Consider the following 20,951-nt stretch of genomic DNA (forward strand, 5'->3'; position numbering starts at 1 on the left):
ATAATCATTATTTAAATATGTAGAACAAGAAACGAAGAAGAACAGGCCAAACACGTAAATGATGGTAGACTTAGAATAAGAATTTTTAGAATTTGATCACAATTTTATTTTTCTCAGTAGTAGCTTTATTCTGAGGTGGTAAAGAGGACATTATGTTGATTATTACCGTAATATTCACAATTGCACCCTGCCACTACTAACACCAAATTCAATAATTAAATGCAAAAATATTAATTTAAATGCTTACTTTAATTTCTTACAAATTTGTCCTACAAATATATTCATACATGGGAAATTGCAAGATTAAATGTCCATCAATAGTGAACTGGTTAAATAAACCAGAATTATCCCTATGACTAATAACTATATAGCAGATAAAAGAATGAGGAAGCTCTGTGTATGAATACAGACTGATCATCAAACTAAAACATTAATCACAAAAATGCAAGAATTATTTTAGAAATATAGTCTGTTTCTTGAAGGACATACAAATTATAGCAAACACTTGAACAACACAGGTTTTTAACTGCACATGTCCACTTAAACATGGATTTTTTTCAATAAATACATTAGAAAAATTTTGGTTAGGTATGTCATGAATGCATCACATACCTAACCAAACAGTTAAGTAGCCTACCTAACAGTAGGCCACTAGTAGTTAGGTAATCAGCTAACCCCCAAATTCTGTGGGGCAAAAGGTGGGGGGAAGCATGATATACTCAAGTAGTAGATAAGTAGTTAAGTTTTGGGAGAATCAAAAGTTATACATGGATTTTCGATTGTATGGGAGGTGGGCAGTCAGAACCCCTAATTTCCTCACTGTATACAAATACATACTATATTCACTTATGCAGATTAAACTAGTAATGTTGACTGTGTGTTGGGAAAATGGATGGAGAGGGAAGAGAAGTGGTTGGGAGACTTTTCACTCTAGATCCTGTTGTATCTTTTGAAATCTGAACCATGTGAATATACTACCTATTCAAAAAAATTACATCTAAATTATGAGAAGAAGCTCTTATTGGCGGGAATTTAATGTGCTTCACAGCTATTACTCCATTGGGTTTGAAATGTCAAGGGAGAAGGAGGTGAGTATTTTTGCTGTTCTTTTGTAGACCATGAAGGTCAGGCATAGAAAGGTGAAGTACATGGTTCTGAATCAAGGCAAAGAGTAAACCCAAACAAATATATATGGGATAAATGCTTGTTTGGTGAAACAGTATGGCTCAGTGAGTATGATCCCAGGCTCTGCGGTTCTGAATCAAGGCAAAGAGTAAACCCAAACAAATACATATGGGATAAATGCTTGTTTGGTGAAACAGTATGGCTCAGTGAGTATGATCCCAGGCTCTGGCAGCAAATGGCTGGATTCAAAACCCAGCTCTGTCACTTACCAATCAAGTTCTTGATTAAATCACATTTTTCTTATCTGTAAAATGAGTGATAATAATAGTATCTACTTCATACACATAAGGTCAGTAAGGACTGAATTAAATATGCATTGTAGAGTCTCCAGCATGTAGAACTTAATAAATATTGGGTAATATTATTTATCCTCCCACTGTATTTTAACAAGAATTTTAAAAGACTTGAATTAGTATTTAGTTGATATTTTCACTGGTGGGGACAAGTAAAACAAACAAAACAAGAACAACCACTTGTGTCATGTGTTCAACAAAACCATTCATTTTCCTCTTGGGCACCTTGCTGCAGTTGAATTGGGGCATGTGACTCAGCTCTGGCCGATGGAGAGTGTGTGGAAGTGATGCATAAAATGTCCTGGCATGATTTATAAAATCTCACTGCCGAGTCTTTATTCTCACTCCCTGCTTTTGCAGCAAACTTGGAGACTGAAGGTTGAAGGTGGAGATGACACAAAAGGGAAGGGGCCTGACCCTGAAGAACTGCACAGCACAGAGTCCCTCTGCCCATTAGCACTGGATTGTGATATAAGCAAACAATAAGCTTTTATTGTGTTAAACAACTGAGATTAGGATTTTTTTCTTTTGTCTTGGGGGTTTTGTTTGTTTGTGTTGTGTTGTTACTGCAGCATAACATAGCCTTTCTTTTATGTAGCCTTTTAAAATGTGCTGCCCCTTCATGACAGCTGATTTACTTCTGTGTGTCTGTGTTAATCCCTCTTATTTATATGGATGATTCTTTCTCTCTATCTCTCTCTCAGACATACACGCACATGCACACTCACACGCACATTCACGTGCATCCCCATCTTTCTTTCTCTTTTCTTCAATACTCTCTCACATGTTTTTTGTTTCTTTCTTAAAAGACCATAATATAGTAGGTGTTTGCTGTGTTACTGGGCTTATTGAATAGTACCTCCCTCTAAATTTCCAAAGCCCTCCCTGTGATATGCAATGACTGCTTTAAATATGCAGTCAGTAGGACAACCAGCTCTTCTAACTAGAAAATGTTACCTGCTAAGATAAAGGCATAAAAGTTATAATAGAATATTTACTGGTTGTTTCAATTTTTTGAGGATGACCTTGGGAGATTTGCTTTTGTGTGGACAAGGAAATCAGTGACACAATTCACAGAGATAGTCTGAGTTTGCTTGGATAACCCTCAGTGCTGCCAAATGATTAGAAACATTCCCAACCAGTGAGCATCTTTACCTAAACCTTGTGATTTTAGAAAAGTTCACATAAATCACCATTATGGGCAAATGGAGAATTACTGATTATGCAGTTTGGCTGGTCCCTTTAATGTAAGGTACTCTTTTTTTTAGTTCTGTCAAGCCTCTCTTTTATTACCTACTGTGTTGCTGAATCTTTAGATTTAAAATAAACAATACCAACAAAATCAAAATGATTCAGAATGTCAGTGCTGTATATTTTTTTATTGGAAAAAATGCACTTGAATAACACAGCTGTGGCTTAAAAAGAAAAGAGAAATTATTTTAAGTGTGTGGATAAAAAGAAACTGACAGACATGAAAAGAACTAATCCATTTTTTCCCAGCACAGTAGTCATGAATTCTTCAACTGAACACACAACTGGGCTACACAGAATGAGTCAGAAAATAAAACATCTGAATATTATCATAGAGCATACTTACAAATGCTGTGTACAAGTTGACTTAGATTATGCTTCTAGGAGTTTTTCAGATAATATTCAGAATTCTAACTCTCTACAAGCAGAAATAATTTGTGGCTTCAAGGACATTTTCACAATAATAGAGTCAAGAAGCTCAATTACTATCACAATGAATGAGAAGCTTAAGCTACACTTTGCCTTTCCATTGTTTAGGATATCCTTTCCATCTTGGATCATTATTTTCCAAACATCTATGAAGACTGAAGAGTTACATATTCATGATTAAACTTCAAGAACAACACATTTATTGACATTGGCCATGTATTTTCTCAAGCTTAAAAAGTAAATACAAATAAATACACTAAATTTTTTCAGCATTTCAAAAAATATATTGGAGTTTGCTATTTATTTCTGAACAGGTATGGGGTGGGGTTTCTTGGCCTCAGAATATATGTTTGTACTTCTTGCCACAGTCACCATCATTACTATGACTCATGCCATCCAGATGGTGGGTACTAGTAAATTTGTACCTGCTCTGTTTAAGAGAACATTTCTGAGGTGAACATGTCCACTGATTTCAGCATCTGTTCAACAGATTTCCATACCTATTCACAGAGGGCAGAACAATGTGAATGCACTACAATCTCTGAAACTTACTCTCTGAGGCCGGACTCATTTATCTATTTCTTTACACACATCTCAGCAATGGACACTGGGGTGCAGATAAAAGATTGTTTGTTTTTTTACACAGCAGCAACTTTAATGGTTACCTTAGGGAACTTTAGACATATCCTCAAGATTAAGGCCCAGTGAGAAGGAGAGAGCTTCAAGAGTAGCACCCCAACCCAGCTAAACTTATAACCAGAACATCCTCCTGCACTATGTCCCACTAGGAAGTGTGTAAAATCAGTCTACGGCTGAGCTTTCTGTAAATAAAACCAATGTCACAAAAGTAAGAAATATAGGTAATTATCTCATTTTAGAAAACTCCAAAATTAATGCAATTATTACTTAACACATGTCTTTACAAAAAAATTTAGATGAGAGATAGAACTATTGTCTCCAGGCATATACATGGATATATAAAAATGTATATACATACATATGATACATAAATAGATGGATGGATGGATGAATAGATGGTTTTTTTCCTCATATTCTTCCATGGAGTGGACATATACATTTGTAGCTATAATGGTATTTGTCATCTTACAATTTGAATGGCATGCTGCATGTCAAAAGCTCAAAAAAGACTAAATCCAAAAAGCAACTCTGGCATACTGGGATTATGCCCCATTGGATTTAGACTGAAGGTTCATCTCTGAATGAGAAAATTACCTTTCATTCCACCCTGTCGCTGTGTTATGCTCTCTACGCAGAGGTAGCAGCATGTCTGGAAGTGAGGCAACTATTCCTCTATAGGCCCTTCTTGTACAAATGTGCACCTGCTCCAAACACTTCTTTCTCACCATAGCCCAGCATGCAAACCACATACACCAAATATATTAAGTCCTTGGTTCATTCTGCTACATATTTTACTTATTCACTGCCTCTGGGTCCTTGATTTCTCTTTCTGTGCTCTGGAAATTAGGACCATGTCTCTTTAGCTTGAGTCCTTAAATTTTGCACCATACAACCATGCCACAAAGATGCATATTAAGTACATTTTGGTTATAAGCTCTCCTAAGGATACATGAGAGTCACTGACATGCTACCATGTACTCCTCTCCAAAGTCTGGCGAAGGAAATGGGGGATGAGGGTTGAGGGAGGAAGTCTGATTGTCTAGCATCTAGGATTCTACTCAGAGCTAATTTTCTAGAAATAAATTCTTCTAGTTCTGCCTCTCTTGGCTCCCTGTTTTGACCTCCACCTGACTCTAAACCCAAAGCTTCAGTCTAGATTCTTCTATATTAAGATTCAATCCAAAGAACGTAGTTTTGGTTGTCTCTGATTTTATAGAAATCTCCAGCACTTTGGGATTCACTGGTTTAGTCTAAGATTTTGCCTCTTAAAATTTTTTCTCATATATGTGAATAAGGAATCATGTGGGAGGATGCATATCACACTGTTAACACTAAGATGCTATTGGAGGGAATGAGATTGATTGTCTTTGTTTTTATGTCTTTGTGCAATATCGTTCTAATTGTTCCAATGAGATTGTATTACTATTTTAATGTGAAAACATCAAATAAAAAACTTTTACAGATTCTTTTCAGTATTTTTATAGTATCTTTAGTCTCTTTAGGGTGAACTGAAATCTGTCTACATTTTCTCTCATTTTGACATTTTAACATGAGGCAAGTTTAATTACAGAGGAAATAACTTTCCCCTGACAATCTAACTTGCCACTCAAAATATTTGTACTCTGTAGAAGGCTTGCTCTGAAAAGCAACTGGAAATGTTGTTTTGGGGGATTTAGCAATGGAGATTCTCAAATGGCAAATTTACCCTGAATAAGACAATGATAACAAAAAGACAGTTACTAGCAATAGAACTGCTAGAGACTATTCTAAGACCAGAAAGTCCTCCTGCCCACTCCTTTCCACCCTAATTTAAGATGAGAGGCCTTACGGTGCCAGCTAACTCACCTGTAGCTGACTTACCCTTCCACCTCCCCCACCAAATCATAAGATACATTCTTCCACTGCCAACCCTGTGTGTTCCCTGGGACTTCCAGTCAAGCATTCTTTTTCAATTTGGAAAGATTATATACCCTATCTTCTTATTTAGGATGTAATACTGAAGATATTCTAATTTCTTTTACTAGGTCTTCACAAATCCCTCTGAAAGTTACACTTAGCGTATTCTAGATACTTCTAGGTACCCTTGCTATATGTTAAGGTCTCTTAAGTCTTCTCTAGCTCTATTAGTAATTTTGTGTGCTATTTGGGACGTCTTTGGGGCAGACTCTCTCAATAACTCCAGAAGTGAAACATGGATAAGCTGACTGACTTTGCAAGGCAAGTGAAAGCTTTAAACATTATTTTTTTCAAAGTTTCGTGTTAGCAGGAACTCCCTGGGAGCACAGAGTAAGCATTTTTCATTCTGGATTTTCACCACCTAGTTAACTCAATCAGAAAAAAACAAGATTTACACTCTCACGTTACAAGGACCATTGACTATCCTTACACATGTTTGGATTGAGAAACCAGTTGACCAGACCTGAAAAAAAATTTAAGAATTAAAAAACTACCTTTCTTTCTTCCCCCTGTCATGGATTCCAAAGTCAATACTTGCTGCATCTCTAAGGCTGATACTCAGTGTGTGACTGGCTCTTCTATTTCCCCCCTGGCTTATTGCTCTCAGACTGGCTGACCTTTCTCTCATGGCTGAACCTGCAGGCAACCTGACGCTCTCCTGTTTCAGAGGAGCAGGTCTCATGTCTGCACACCCAGATATGTCAACTCATGCAGGGGCTCTGTTGTCATTTGTTGCTGTCTTTCTGTTCTGGCTTTATTGCTCCCATTTTTTTTACCATTATTATTAATAATCACCTATTTAGGATTTTGCAGGTCCATGTATCATATTATTTGACCCCCAGAAAAGCATTTTAAGGGTATATGATTATCTCCATTTTCAAATAAGAAAACTAAGACTTAAAGAGACTAAATTATTTTCTCAAGACCATGTTGTCAAAAGTATAAAAAGGAGTTCCTTAACCTTGGTTGTCTGATTCCAGGACCAATGTTCTTTTTGCTATATCATGGTGACTTCACATTTTTAATAATAAGTTTTAAATTTACACCTTTCTTAATTATGAGTGGATATAATAATTAATGGCATTATGGTGCTTTATTTTGTATCATTCCTCTTTTAATCTATCTGGAGACATTTATTTTTAATCACCTACAATGAATAATTGTTTATTATATAATTTAATGGTCCAGATATACACAGAACTAAACTCTTCTGAATTTTCCTTCGTAATTATAGCATGTGGAAAAAAAAACTATGACATTTGCTTACCTTGACCTACTTTAATGAAGTGATAATGCTTATTATTCGCAGCCATACATCCAAATGTTCCCTATCTCCATGCAAGTGTGTCTCAGCTGGAATAAATGCCCAGTTAATCAGAGGTGTTTAGTTTATCTTGCTAAACATTAATAATGCTGGTGCCTAATTCTCTGTAGTTATTACACAACTGTTCTGCTTACCATGAAATATTTGAACATAATCGAATAATTTTTAAATTTTTTGCGCAATTACAGACTCAGGAAATAATACACCAAACGTGTCATCTAGAAGGCAGTACTTTGACCTTGACAAGGAAAGTGAGATAGACAGTGAATAGTTACTTTCGTGACTCTTCATTCAGTGTTCTTCCCAGCTGTATTCCAGACACCTGCACTGAGGAACCACTGAATGGTTCTGCAGAGCCTCTTCCATCACATATGGGACACGAGTCAGAGCTTCCAAAACAGGTTGGGGGTGGGTGGGCAACACAACAAGCACTGCCAGGTTTTTCCATAGTCAAAATGAGCAAATGGATATGATGGTACTTCAAAGATTTTCTTAAGAAAACTAAATCTATAGATTTCTCCTTTTCTACCATAAAACATGCAAAATAGGTTTTTCCATAGTCAAAATGAGCAAATGGATATGATGGTACTTCATAGATTTTCTTAAGAAAACTAAATCTATAGATTTCTCCTTTTCTACCATAAAACATGCAAAATATGATATAAATGCTAAGGGAAGCAGCAGACATCTCTAAAATATTTTGAAAATACTATTACCACTAGTGGACTCTCCATTATCAAGTAATTCTGGATAAAAGCACTCTCTACCTCCACCACCTTCCATTCCTCTGTCTCCCCAATTTACATCAACAATAAGCCAGGAGTTGGGGGCATATCTTATTTGTCAGTGCAATATTTATGCAGTCAAAAGAAAATTTCCCTGCACATAAATAGCCAGCTTCTACTTCCAGTTCTGTAACAAACTTGTGACCTTGGGCAAGGCATTACCTTCTCTGTGCCTTACCTGCTGAACAGGAAAAATGCTTATTCTACCCTGTTTGCAAGGCATTGGGAAATGAATCTAAGACAATAGAGATGAGAAAAATCTAAATAGTATAAAGCACAATGGAAACAGAAATTATTATTAAACAAAATCCTTAGCCTAGTGAGCCTGACCAAGTGTGTTCTGTTGTATCTTTGTTTCCCTCACCACTATAACAAAGCAAGAGTAGTCACAGTGACCAGAGGATGTTCCTGTCATCAGGTATTGTTAAACCCACCTCTCCAAATGCATAGTGTAGTGGCTGGTTGAGAACTCAGACTCAGGGGTCACACAGATCTGGGGGTATATCCTGCCCCTGCTCACCTGCTGTGTGGCCTTTGTCAATTATTTTATATTTCCAAGCTTTAGTTTCTTCATCTAAAAATGGGGTAACATATTCATCTGTAAATCCCACCCCACAGGATTATGATAAAGATTAAATGAGGTAATGCATATTAAAAATACTTAACAGGAAACCTGGCACATAATGAACACCTGGTAAATGTTGTAAATATTGTCTCAACATTTATGCCATATGATGCAAATAGAATCTTCTGGAAATAAAGAGTTCCAGACTCAATTAAGTTTGGAAGACACTGGTTTAAAGGAATCTTATGGGCAGACTTCTCACAACCATTACTGTGCTCGTGTACAGGACAACTCCTCAAAAAGGAGAGATGGTGTTTAACATTTGTTTAAAAGTATTTGAAGATTACAAACCTTTATTTTTGCTAGCTTTGCAGGACAGGGTTTCTCAGAATTATGCCTTGGGAAATATTGTTCTCACAAATCAGACCTTCATAAAATTGTGGTGAAATCACAGGATGTTATTTGTTTCAAAATAATGGGGAGGGGGAGATCGGGAGGGAAAGAAGTGGATGATTGCAAATACAGCCTGTGTGTTGATCATTGTTGAGCTGGGTGACGGGTCCACAGGGCTTCAATATACTGTCCTTTCTCTTTTTTACATGTTTAAAAAATTCCATCAAAGTTTTTGAAAAGATATTAAGGAGATCAGAAAATATATATATATGCGCACACATATGTAATATATTATATATATACATACATGGTGTATTTTCAGACACACACCAAAGTCTAAGAGAAATGGCTAATCCCTGAGATTTATGGACCCACTCAAGCAAAGATAAATTATCTGCTTCTTTTACTAACTTGGCAATGAATCTTTTCCCACACTTCAGAACCTAAAGAGGTCAGTCGCCTGTGATAACAGCAGTCAAGGTGAAGCCAGCTGGGTCAACCAGAGGCACATATCATCACTAGTCATAATCTCAACCTTCTTCCACATCATGCTATTTGCAGAAAATGCAATGCAGTGTATTGCATTTTTAACTTAATTTTTCTCTTATATGCCTGTCAGATATGTTACTATAAAATCAACCAAAGGATTGACAGAAGGAAAAAGAGAATCAGCTCCTGACTAACAGAGAATTGAATATGCCAGACATTGAAAGGACCTAGTGTAATAGGAGATTTGACTTGATGCTTCTGCTCATCTTTCATTTTAACTTAGCTGTCTTTTGGAAGTGCCAAGGTTTCCAGCTGTCCGGGAATCCTAAGGTACCTGCCATTGGCCTAGAACCCATTTCTCTTTCCAAAGTGACTAATTCATTATAAGAGAATTATCTCTCCTGATAATGAAATCACCAAGCAAATATCACTTTTTGGCGTTTTAGACAAATTCTCCCTAACTGCTCTCTTGTTCTAAATGTCATTATTTTAAACACACCTTATTATTTTTAATTATGCCCAATTAATGGTACTTGCCTATTTGCGTCATATATTTCATGGTTTAAACTCACTTTGGTGCATTAACAAAATCCTATTATTGTTCATTTAACCATTAGAAAGTTCACAGAGAGCTAACCTACCTGTCATCAAGATTTGTGTTCATGCATTAGTCATTTCCCAGCTGGACCATCTCACAGTCTCCTGGCTTGCCCTTTTCATTTATCTATTATGTGTTTACAATCCACTCAAAATTTATAAGGTGCTTAAGTTTTTTTCCATCCTCTGAAGTGTCTGTTTCCATTCTCCCTCTAGCCAGGCGTAATGACTGTCTTCTTTACCTAAGAGTCACCTTTTAAACTAAGGTAGACTCTTCTCATTTTTTCTGTCATATGGTTCCAAACAGAGAAAAAAGATATTCTACTGAGTTATGGGAATAATGGTTATCCAATCTCATCTTTAGAAAAAATGGATTTAGGCTGTCCTGTTATGACTTCTTATTCTCCAAAGACTTTTAAGAGGGGCACTTCCAGGAGACTTAAACAGGAAGAGAAAGTAATTTAATTGCTTTTGATCTACTAAATGGACAGTTTCTGCCTACATGGAACCCATATCTGGGAACCTGCAGCTGGGGTGGGGCAATAACATATAGATTAACTGTAATGAGTGAGAATATTTGGGTATAGAAAGCCCACACTATCCTCAGTGAAACTGGAGCTGGCCTGGAAAAACCTCTGAGAGGAGGTCAGATACTGTGGCAAAGGCTTGAGGGCCAAACCCTGCCTTGCTAAACTGATGGTTCTTCCTATCAGTAGAAGACCTCTTTGCACTGCTTTGCCTGTCATAAAAATATATTTTCCAACCCACACTCACCTCTGCTCAGTACTTCATCTGTGATAGAACAAGTCAAATTACAGATGTGGAATGAAGCTTCCCCAGTTGGAAACAAAGCCTGATCCTCTTTAATCAGGCTGTCTAGACCAGCTTTCACAAGCTCCAGCTCAGTAGAAAGAGAGGTCCTTACTCACTAGACTGAGATGTTGAAAGAGTGGTTTTCTGGCACTCTGGTTGGTAACTCTGCCACTATACTAAGGTGGGATAATTCAGCTAAGACATTTAACTTTGATGTTCCTAGGGTGCATTGTTTTGATACTCCTTGTTAATTACTTTTCTTGTTAAGTACTGACACGGTAAATAGGGCAGGAGAGGGAAGTTAGAGAACTAACATGTGTGAGCTCACATCTCTGCATGTGCCAGACGGTGCGTACACACTTTGGTTGCACTTTTCACAACCCACAAGTTAGTTATATCCTATAAGTCTCTGCACAGAGAGCACGTCCTCCTTGAAGGCAAACTATCTCTCCGTCCGCTTAGTCCACCTTTCCTGCTGGAGAACAAGCTCCTTGAGGGTTAAACCATACTGTAAACTAATTGTACTCAGCAGATATCTACAGAACATTTCATACAACAATCACAAAATATACATTCTTCTCCTCTGCACATGGAACATTTTCCAGGATAGACCAAATGCTAGATCACAAATCAAAACTCAACAAAATTTTTAAAAACTGAAATCATTTCAAAAATTTTGTCAGACCACAATGGATTAAAACTAAAAATCAATAGCAAACGAAACTCTGAAAACTATACAAACACATGGAAATTAAATAACATGGTCCTGAATGACAAATGAGTCCAAGAAAAAATCAAACAGGAAATCAAAAAACCCCTTGAAACAAATGAAAATGAAGACACATCATACAAAACCTGTGGGATGCTGCAAACACAGTACTAAGAGGAAAGTTTATTGCAATAAACACTTATATGAAAAGAATAGAAAGATTTCGAACAAACAACCTAACGCTACACCTCAAAGAACTAGAAAACAAGAACAATACAATCCCAAAATTAGTGATGGAAAGAAAGAATTAAGATCAGAGGAGCACTAAATGAAATAGAAACATCCCCCACCCCCCAAAAAGATGCAAAAGATCAATGAAACAAAAAGCTGGTACTTGGAGAAGATGAGCAAAATAGACAAACCATTCACTAGGCTAACTAAAAAAAGAAGAGAGAAGGTTAAATTCATGTCTTATTCAACATTACTACCTAGTCATGTATGGGCCAAGGTCACATAACCTACCAGAGGCAGAGCCCAGTTCTGACAACTCTCTGAGCAATGTTCTTTCCAATCAGCATGTCACTCAGAACAGCCAAAGCAAACTATACCCTCAAATGTGTGCCCTTCAAATACATGGCAGGAACCTTTTAGCCCACTTTTGGATTATCTATGACAGATTCGTTTAGGAGCTGTGAAATCTGAAGATTTCATTTGGAGGATTTGATCAACAGAAGTGTAGGATAATAAAAACAATCGACAATGTAACATTTTCTCCCAGGGAAAAAAACTGTTATGATATTGGATCATCAACAAATCTCCATTAGCTCTCTGGTGGCCAATCTGCCCACAGAACAGCCTTCTTAATTGAACTAAATTGCCCTTCCTGCCAGGCTGTACATTACTCACATTTGGCAACACAATTTCAAAAACATTCCATTTTATGTATCAGGCTCTTCTTTCCAATGAATATATATTCCAGCCAACTATTCTGAGCATAATTTTAAGTTTCTGGGGAACTAAACTGGGCACTCATTTCCGAACTGATTGGTGTGTTTCATTTCAGAATGAAAAGCAGGGAAGTTATTGAGCAAATATCTGAATTGACCTAGGAGAAAAATATTCTCTATCTCATGTCAATAAATTAAGCCAGAATATATTTAATAAGGTCATTTCCTTTTTCTTTGCTACCCACTACCCACATCCAATCAATCACCAACTCCTGTCAATTTTTATTTTGAAAATACTTCTAAAATTCAATGGCCTTTCCTCTGCAGCCCTGGAACACTATTCAGACCTTCATCAGCCCTCACCTGAATTAATTTTCCTTCTGTTCTCTCTTAAAACCATCCTTCAATGCTTCTCAAACTGTGGAGTGTATAAGACTCTCCTGGATGTTTATTCAGATGCAGATATATGGGCACCATTCCTCACAGTCAGATGTAGGAGATTTGGAGTGGATGACTTACACTTAAACAAGCATCCCAGGCAACTCTAATATAGGTGCTCCAAATGCCACATTTTGACAAGAATAAGGACTACATTGGCCACAAAGTATATGGTCTAAAATGGAAATCCGAAAACCATCTACATGTACTGAAAATGCTTATATACTTTCCCAGAGGCAACTAGAAACAATGAAACAATTGCCCATGACGACATGATATTCAAAGACCTTCATGAACCGACCCCTTTCCTATCTCCTACTCAACTTCTCAGAGCCTCCGAACACATTGTGCCTGGATATGCTCTTCCTTACAAAGCTCTCTCTGCTTTTGAAGAGTCTTCCAGCAATTTTTTCTGACCAACTCCTGTCAGGGATACCCTCTTCCAGGAACGCGCCTGGATCCCATCCTCTCCCTGCAGCAATGTGGTTTAGGAAAGCCCTCCTATACTCCTACAGCTCCCTGTGCAGCCTCTATCATAGCATTTTCCAATGTATCAAAATCTTCTACTTACTCATCTGTTTTTCTACCACATCATGACCTCTTTTCATATAAAAAGTCTGCATTATTTTTTCCCTAGCCACCCATATAGAAAACACTCAATCATTAATGTATATTTGAATTTATCCTCAGCTTCTATCACACCCCCATACAACTGGTTTCCTTATCACAGAAATAAAGTTAGGACTTGATGCACCTGATCTGGGACCTCCTGACTCCCTTTAAAGGAATAGAAATCAGTTCTTAATTCCCCATCTTATTTGTAAATCAAGCAAGAAACAGAATTATTGTAAGAGACCTAGAGTAGGCTTTTAAAGCAAGCAAGGAAATCTAAATATGTAATAAATCAATAAATAATAAAAGGAAGCAAGAAGATCTAAATAAGAATAAATTTCTGTCAACCCATACAACAGAGCAGTCAGAGGCACAGGCTCTGAAGGTAGACAGAGAGAACTGGGATCCAAGCTATTCCATCAACAGGCTGTGTGATTTTGATCAGGCTGCATAAATTTTCTGTGCCCCAGTTTCCTAATAGGGGACAACGAATATCCCTTAGGATTGGTGAGACATGTAAAAAAGTAGAGCATATTTGGGCAGTTTTTCTGTAAAAATATGCCAGAAAGTGCATATTTTCGGCTTTGCCAGACAGGCAGCCTCTCAACTACTTGAAAGAAAAAGCAGCCATAGACAATACGTAAACAAAAAGGCATGGTTGTGTTCAGATAAAACTTTACTTACAAAAACAAGCAGTGAGATGGATTTGGCCTGAGGGTATACTTTGCTGACCTCTACACAAGACCAATGCTTGGTATGTGTTAAACTTGACAGTATTGTAGCTGTTATTATTTTCCTTGGAGAAATTTGCTTCCTGGTGAATAATGTGAATTTCAACTTCTATACAATCTTTAACCAGGTTTTCGCCATAATGAGAACCCCTCTTGCCTATTTGTACTAATTGGAATCAATACGAAATGGACTACCATCTAAGACGCACTACCTTGAAGATTTCTCACCACTCCTCATTTATGTTTGTCATTAGAAATAAAACCAGAAGCATATTTTCTAAGATAATATAGCTTTTCCTGTCATTTCAACCATTCTGAAGCACAGAACTTAATTCAAAAAACCCCATAAAACACTATTATGGGAAACACACCAAGAGCAACAGCCTGACTGATGTGAATGATCTTGTTCATTTGAAAATCATTTATATTGAATGATAAACTGTTGATTAATAATTATGTTAAATTAAATTCAGACAATGCTAAATGAAACCAAGGCACTAAGCTGTTGAATATGGAATAAATCACTCCCTTTCTTTCCTCCAGTATCACATTTCTACTTAAGGTACCTCAAAAAAAAAAAAAAAAATCCCTGACCATCAGAATTATTTAGATATTTTGACCAGCAAGTCATGGCATCGATGCCACTACCCAGCAGAATCAGGGTGGTCTAGGAGTGAGACCAACAACTAGATATCATACTAACAGCTCTAGTGCTGCTAAGTTACAGGTACAACGACTTAACCATTTCTAGCATTTCCTCCAGGAGCTAAAAACAAATATTTTTAAAATAAACTTAAAGAAGATGCACCTGCCTCCTTCTCATAGCAACTTTTGCAAGTGAAAAAATTTTTGCTGGGTTTGTCTAGAAGAAATTGTTGCTCCCTCTGCCCACATAGTCCTCAGCTTATTGGATCCTCCAAATGGAGCATTTTGTTGATTCCCAGCCCTGCCCAGGTACCTCATTCAACAATACAGGAAACAGCTCAAAAGAGGTAGGTAGGGTCTTCTGTCACCTTGGAGCATCTTCCCCTTCTTTGGAGAGAAATCATCTTTGTGGAGTGCCTGGTTTCATCCCCATCCTGAGCTAAGGGCCTCATCCATGCTGCACATTCAGGCTCAACTGCCGAATAAGATTACCCTTTCAATGAATGCCCTGCCAGTTTCCCACTGGCAGCCAGTTCCTGCAAAACACTAGCTTGGAAGTGTTTGTACAATTTTCAGGCCTGGTCCTATATTTAGAGAAAGGTGCCAGCTTCTCCACTCTCTGGGAGTGCCGACAATAATTTTCTGCTTTAATGCTGTTACTCTTCACCTCCAATCATTTAAAACATTTTATCAGCCTGGGTTCACACATGACTTTGCTTCCACGTGGATGGAATGTCAAAATGTGTAGATTCAGATCTAATTCTGGGCAGTTTGGATAAATCCCACATGCTTGCTGGTAAATTTGGCTCATTTTCCAAATGGATAAGATGCTTTTCTTCTCCCCTAACAAGGTAGACTTTGTTCATTTTGTTCTGTTGGGTGTGTTTGTATGTGGGGCAGGTAGGTGTTGGAAGTAGATACCACATAAATAAGTAGAAAATACTTAGAAAAGTATAACAAGGGAAAATATCCTTCTCTGTGACCAAGTTAGCTCTAAGCAGTCAAGTGCTGCCAATGTAGCCATATGGGAATAAATGCTGACTTACCCAATGGCCTCCTTTTTCCTTTCCCTGTATTCTTGAGGGAAGAGGGCAGGGAAGTCAGTGAATGGGTCCTTGTCCCCAGTGTTCCACAGGAGGCTGTGGTCTCAGATTTCTCTCCCCAAGATATCCAATGCCTTACTGTCCCTTTGTCCTAAGGGTGGGACATACACAGAGAGTATCCTGCTCACAGAAGACTCATATCCTCAATACAAAAGGATACTTTCATGACTCCAAGTCCCTGCTCTTGCACAGCTGTCTGTTGGCTGGGGTGCTATTGCTCAGGCAGGTTCTGACACCATATCCAGTGGGAAGAGACTTATAATTACCTGAGTGTTAAGAGAACCACTGAGTTAACCAAATTTAATGGGCATGCAAATCACCTTGTTAAATTAAAGATTCAGATTCAGCAGGTCAAGCACAGGAAATGCTGACTTACCCAATGGCCTCCTTTTTCCTTTCCCTGTATTCTTGAGGGAAGAGGGCGGGGAAGTCAGTGAATGGGTCCTTGTCCCTAGTGTTCCACAGGAGGCTGTGGTCTCAGATTTCTCTCCCCAAGATATCCAATGCCATACTGTCCCTTTGTCCTAAGGGTGGGACGTACACAGAGAGTATCCTGCTCACAGAAGACTCATATCCTCAATACCAAAGGATACTTTCATGACTCCAAGTCCCTGCTCTTGCACAGCTGTCTGTTGGCTGGGGTGCTGTTGCTCAGGCAGGTTCTGACACCACATCCAGTGGGAAGAGACTTATAATTATCTGAGTGTTAAGAGAACCACTGAGTTAACCAAGTTTAATGGGCATGCAAATCACCTTGTTAAATTAAAGATTCAGATTCAGCAGGTCAAGCACAGGGCCCAAGTTCTGCATTTCTAGCCAGCTCTCAAGAGACCCAAGCTCTGGGTCTGCAGACTACATTTTGGGTAACAAGGACTTAAACCACCTACTATACAACAACATCGTCATATATAGATATTAGCGGGTTAAAAATCTTAGGTAAGCCTTCAAAATGGAATCTTCTCTGCTTTAAATATCGGAGAACAGGTAACTGGGAGAGAACAGGTAACTGGGAATTTCTATAACTGGCTTAAACCCCAAATAGAATTTCTGATTCTGCCTCTATTCCCACAAAGATATATAGTAAGAAATTATTGTGTTCTCACCTCAGTGAAGTGTCTACTGAAAGCCTACTCATATTGATCCTTCCATCAGAGCTAAACAGACAATGTGCTCTGACCCCTTCTCCTTCCAGGATGACTCCCACTGGAATGGAGCAAATCCCTACCTTCCTTGATCTAATGCACTACCTGCCACCTCCAACCATGGCTCAAGGTATCAATTCATCTTCTCAAGATATCAATTCTCAATACTAGTGGTTTCCTGTGGCAGAGCTACCAGTGGCTATTCACACAGAAGACTAGTGTGCTTTTCACCTTCTCAAAGAGCTTGAACATCTCCCAGATTTATGGTGAACACACATCTTGAAGAATGCTCTCCTACCACCTTTAAAAAAGAGTTCATGGCTTTCACTGCAAATCCCACTGGCAATAATTATAGGGTTCTTCTAATAATGTTAATAATTATAACTTCTATTCATTTCATACTTTCAATGGGCCAAAACTGTACTAAAAATCTCACAGAGTTAAAGCAAATTACTCACAACAGATCCTAATGAGGTAAGACTCTCCCTATTTCACCTCTAAGACAACTGAAGACACTGAGAGATCAAGTACTTTGCTCACACAGCTACTAAATGACAGAACCTGAATTTGAGATCTGTTCTGGCTAATTCCAAAACTGCACTCTGAAATTCTATGTGTCTCCAATGCTCTAGTCATTGTTTGGGATAAAAATGTGTAATCCATAATTCCTCAAATCATCTGGACAGCCCCATTTTGTTGTATCCTGGGGAAGAAAACTGATTCATGAAATTTTCCTTTGCTCAAACCAAGCATTCAAACCACCAGAGATGACAGGAGATCACTGTCTCTATCAGTGAATGAATTCTGCTCTGGAGGACCTTGCAGAAACCTCATGTTTCTCTCTTCCTCTGAGCAACAGAGGCACACATGCAAATCAGTTCCCAGGACCTGTGCTGATATATTGTGGTTTCTTAAAGTATCTCATCAAAGTAAACCCTGATAGTGTCCGTAGATTCTTATCTAAAAATGATCATGATTAAAACCATTTACAATGTATACAGAGGGTAAGACTTTGCCAAAATCTTAAAATCCCTAAACAACTGAAAGCCCATCCTCCCCTTCTTTTGTATCTCCCAAAATATTCAGTGTACAAGGGTACTTCAAATAGTTTGTAGATAAATAGAATTTTAAAATAATACAAATCTTTCCACAAACTTTTTGAAGTACTATTGCATACGGCAGGCACTTAATAAAAGTTCCATGATGCAAAACTGAATGAGTGAATGCAGTATTTGCCTATGTAGTTTTGATCAATGTTAAAACCAAAATAAAACAAAACCAACAAAGCACATGTACAATTTGGAATGATTTTTTTCTCTCAAATATGTTTTATGTTATATGCTCATATGTCTGTCTATTTTAGAGCTTGTGGCGCAGGTGAGGGTATATTTGGAAAGACTAAGGAAAGCAAGTTCAAAGTAATTGAGAAAAGCAGTTTAAATGCCAATGCCTGTTTTGATTCAAATCTCTTGGATAAAATTATTTTCAGAATGTATTCCACATAGTCCCACAACCTGGTGAACATATGTTGAAAGTTTTACAATCTTTAAAAAAATCATTCAAGGTCACATTGGTGACCAGGAGTTTTGCTATGTGACCCTGGGCTAAATCTTTAATGACTGAGGGCATGCTCATGAATATGTTTTCTTACCCAATTCCTTATCACTTTTATATTTCTTACTTTATGCCCCTTTTTCACAAGAGAAGTGCAGAATTGTCAACACTTTGAACAAATCTTTCCACAAACTTTTTGAAGTACTATTGCATACTGCAGGCACTTAATAAAAGTTCCATGATGCAAAACTGAATGAGTGAATGCAGTATTTGCCTATGTAGTTTTGATCAATGTTAAAAACAAAATAAAACAAAACCAACAAAGCACATGTACAATTTGGAATGATTTTTTTCTCTCAAATNCAAAATAAAACAAAACCAACAAAGCACATGTACAATTTGGAATGATTTTTTTCTCTCAAATATGTTTTATGTTATATGCTCATATGTCTGTCTACTTTAGAGCTTGTGGTGCAGGTGAGGGTATATTTGGAAAGACTAAGGAAAGCAAGTTCAAAGTAATTGAGAAAAGCAGTTTAAATGCCAATGCCTGTTTTGATTCAAATCTCTTGGATAAAATTATTTTCAGAATGTATTCCACATAGTCCCACAACCTGGTGAACATATGTTGAAAGTTTTACAATCTTTAAAAAAATCATTCAAGGTCACATTGGTGACCAGGAGTTTTGCTATGTGACCCTGGGCTAAATCTTTAATGACTGAGGGCATGCTCATGAATATGTTTTCTTACCCAATTCCTTATCACTTTTATATTTCTTACTTTATGCCCCTTTTTCACAAGAGAAGTGCAGAATTGTCAACACTTTGACCTTCTGAACAATGAAGGCTGGCTCTCACTTTATAAAATTAGCTATTTGTAGTTCTTTGAGAAACCAGCATACTGTTTTCCATAGTGGTTGTACTAATTTACAGTCCCACCAACAGTGTAGGAGTGTTTCCTTCTCTCCACACCCTCGCCAGCATTTGTCATTCACTGTCTTTTTGATTATAGCCAGTCTAAAAGGGGTGAGGTGGTATCTCAATGTAGTTTTAATTTGCATTTCCCTGATGACTAGTGATGCTGAGCATTATTTCATGTACCTGTTGGCCATTTGTATGTCTCCCTTTGAAAAGTGTCTATTCAGCTCCTTTGCCCATTTTTTAATTGGGTTATTTGTTTTTTAAAGTATAACTGCCTGAGTTCCTTGTATATTATGGATACTAATCCCTTGCTGGATGCATAGTTAGTAAAAATTTTCTCCAACTCTGTAGGTTGTTGTTTCACTCTGCTGATTGTTTCCTTTGCTGTGCAGAAGCTTTTTTGTTTGATATAGTCCCATTTGTTTATCCCACTTCTGCATATATACCCAGAGGAATGGAAATCATCATGTCAAAGGGATACTTGCACTCCCATGTTCATTGCAACTCTGTTTACAATAGCCAAGACATGGAATCAACCTAAATGTCCATCAATGGATGATTGGATTAGGAAACTATGGTATGTATACACCATGGAATACTACTCTGCCACAAAAAAAGAATGACATTCTCCCATTTGCAACAACATGGATGAGCTTGGAGAAACTTATAAGTGAAATAGGCAAAGCACAATGGCATAATAAATACCGCATGTACTCACTCATATGTGGGAGCTAAGAGAGAAAGAAGGAAGGAAAGAAAGAACTAAGTAGTGCTTTGAACTTGCAGAGGGAGAGAACATTCCTTGGGCTACAAAGTGGAGTTGGGGGGAAAGGGAGAGTGGGAGAGAGGTTGGGGATAATTGTATGGGGGACACAGTACAAATGCAATATGCTGCCAGTATGAATCTGGCCTTCACATCTTGGGCCTGAGGGGTGACAACAGCTTTGTAGATCATGAATATTCTTAACCAATAAAAAAAAAGTTAGCTATTGAAGCAAACCCTGATGCTACTTTCACTAACCTTTTCTCTCTAACGACGTATGCCTTCAGTCTATATGTAATGTCCTCTCATGTTTTGGCAGCCTCTAAGACATTTTGTTACACTGGTGTCGTTGAACACTTTAATATCCTACTCATCAGCTTGCTCTGACTTTTCTTCTCTCCCTCTCCTCTCCTTTGTCTTTTCTCCCTCATTTGCACTAAATTACTGGAGATGCATTTCCATTCATGGATTTGTTGTTCATATTGCTAAAGACCATCAAAGACAGGTAGCATGTTTTTCAAGGGGAATTTAAATGAAACTATATTTTTTAGTTGCCATTGCAGATCTAAATATGCACAATGCTTCAGTCTCGAGATGATTGCATTTCTAAGGGTGAAATAATTGGGTTTTACTGTGAAATATATGTCTATTGTCTCACTCTACTAGG

At 37.7% G+C, this 20,951-nt stretch overlaps 1 protein-coding gene across 1 annotated transcript in view; it reads right to left on the reverse strand.

Moving 5' to 3' along the window:
• Positions 1 to 3,495: 3,495 nt before the first annotated feature.
• OPN5 (opsin 5) overlaps positions 3,496 to 20,951 on the reverse strand; it is a 54,924-nt gene continuing 37,468 nt past the window's right edge. Inside the window, exon 7 of the mRNA XM_008586585.1 lies at positions 3,496 to 3,588. Coding sequence (XP_008584807.1) covers positions 3,496 to 3,588 — 93 coding nt within the window. The remainder of the gene's footprint in view (positions 3,589 to 20,951) is intronic.

This window comes from Galeopterus variegatus, unplaced genomic scaffold (assembly GCF_000696425.1).
Source record: "Galeopterus variegatus unplaced genomic scaffold, G_variegatus-3.0.2 Scaffold4032, whole genome shotgun sequence".
Taxonomy (NCBI): Eukaryota; Metazoa; Chordata; class Mammalia; order Dermoptera; family Cynocephalidae; genus Galeopterus; species Galeopterus variegatus.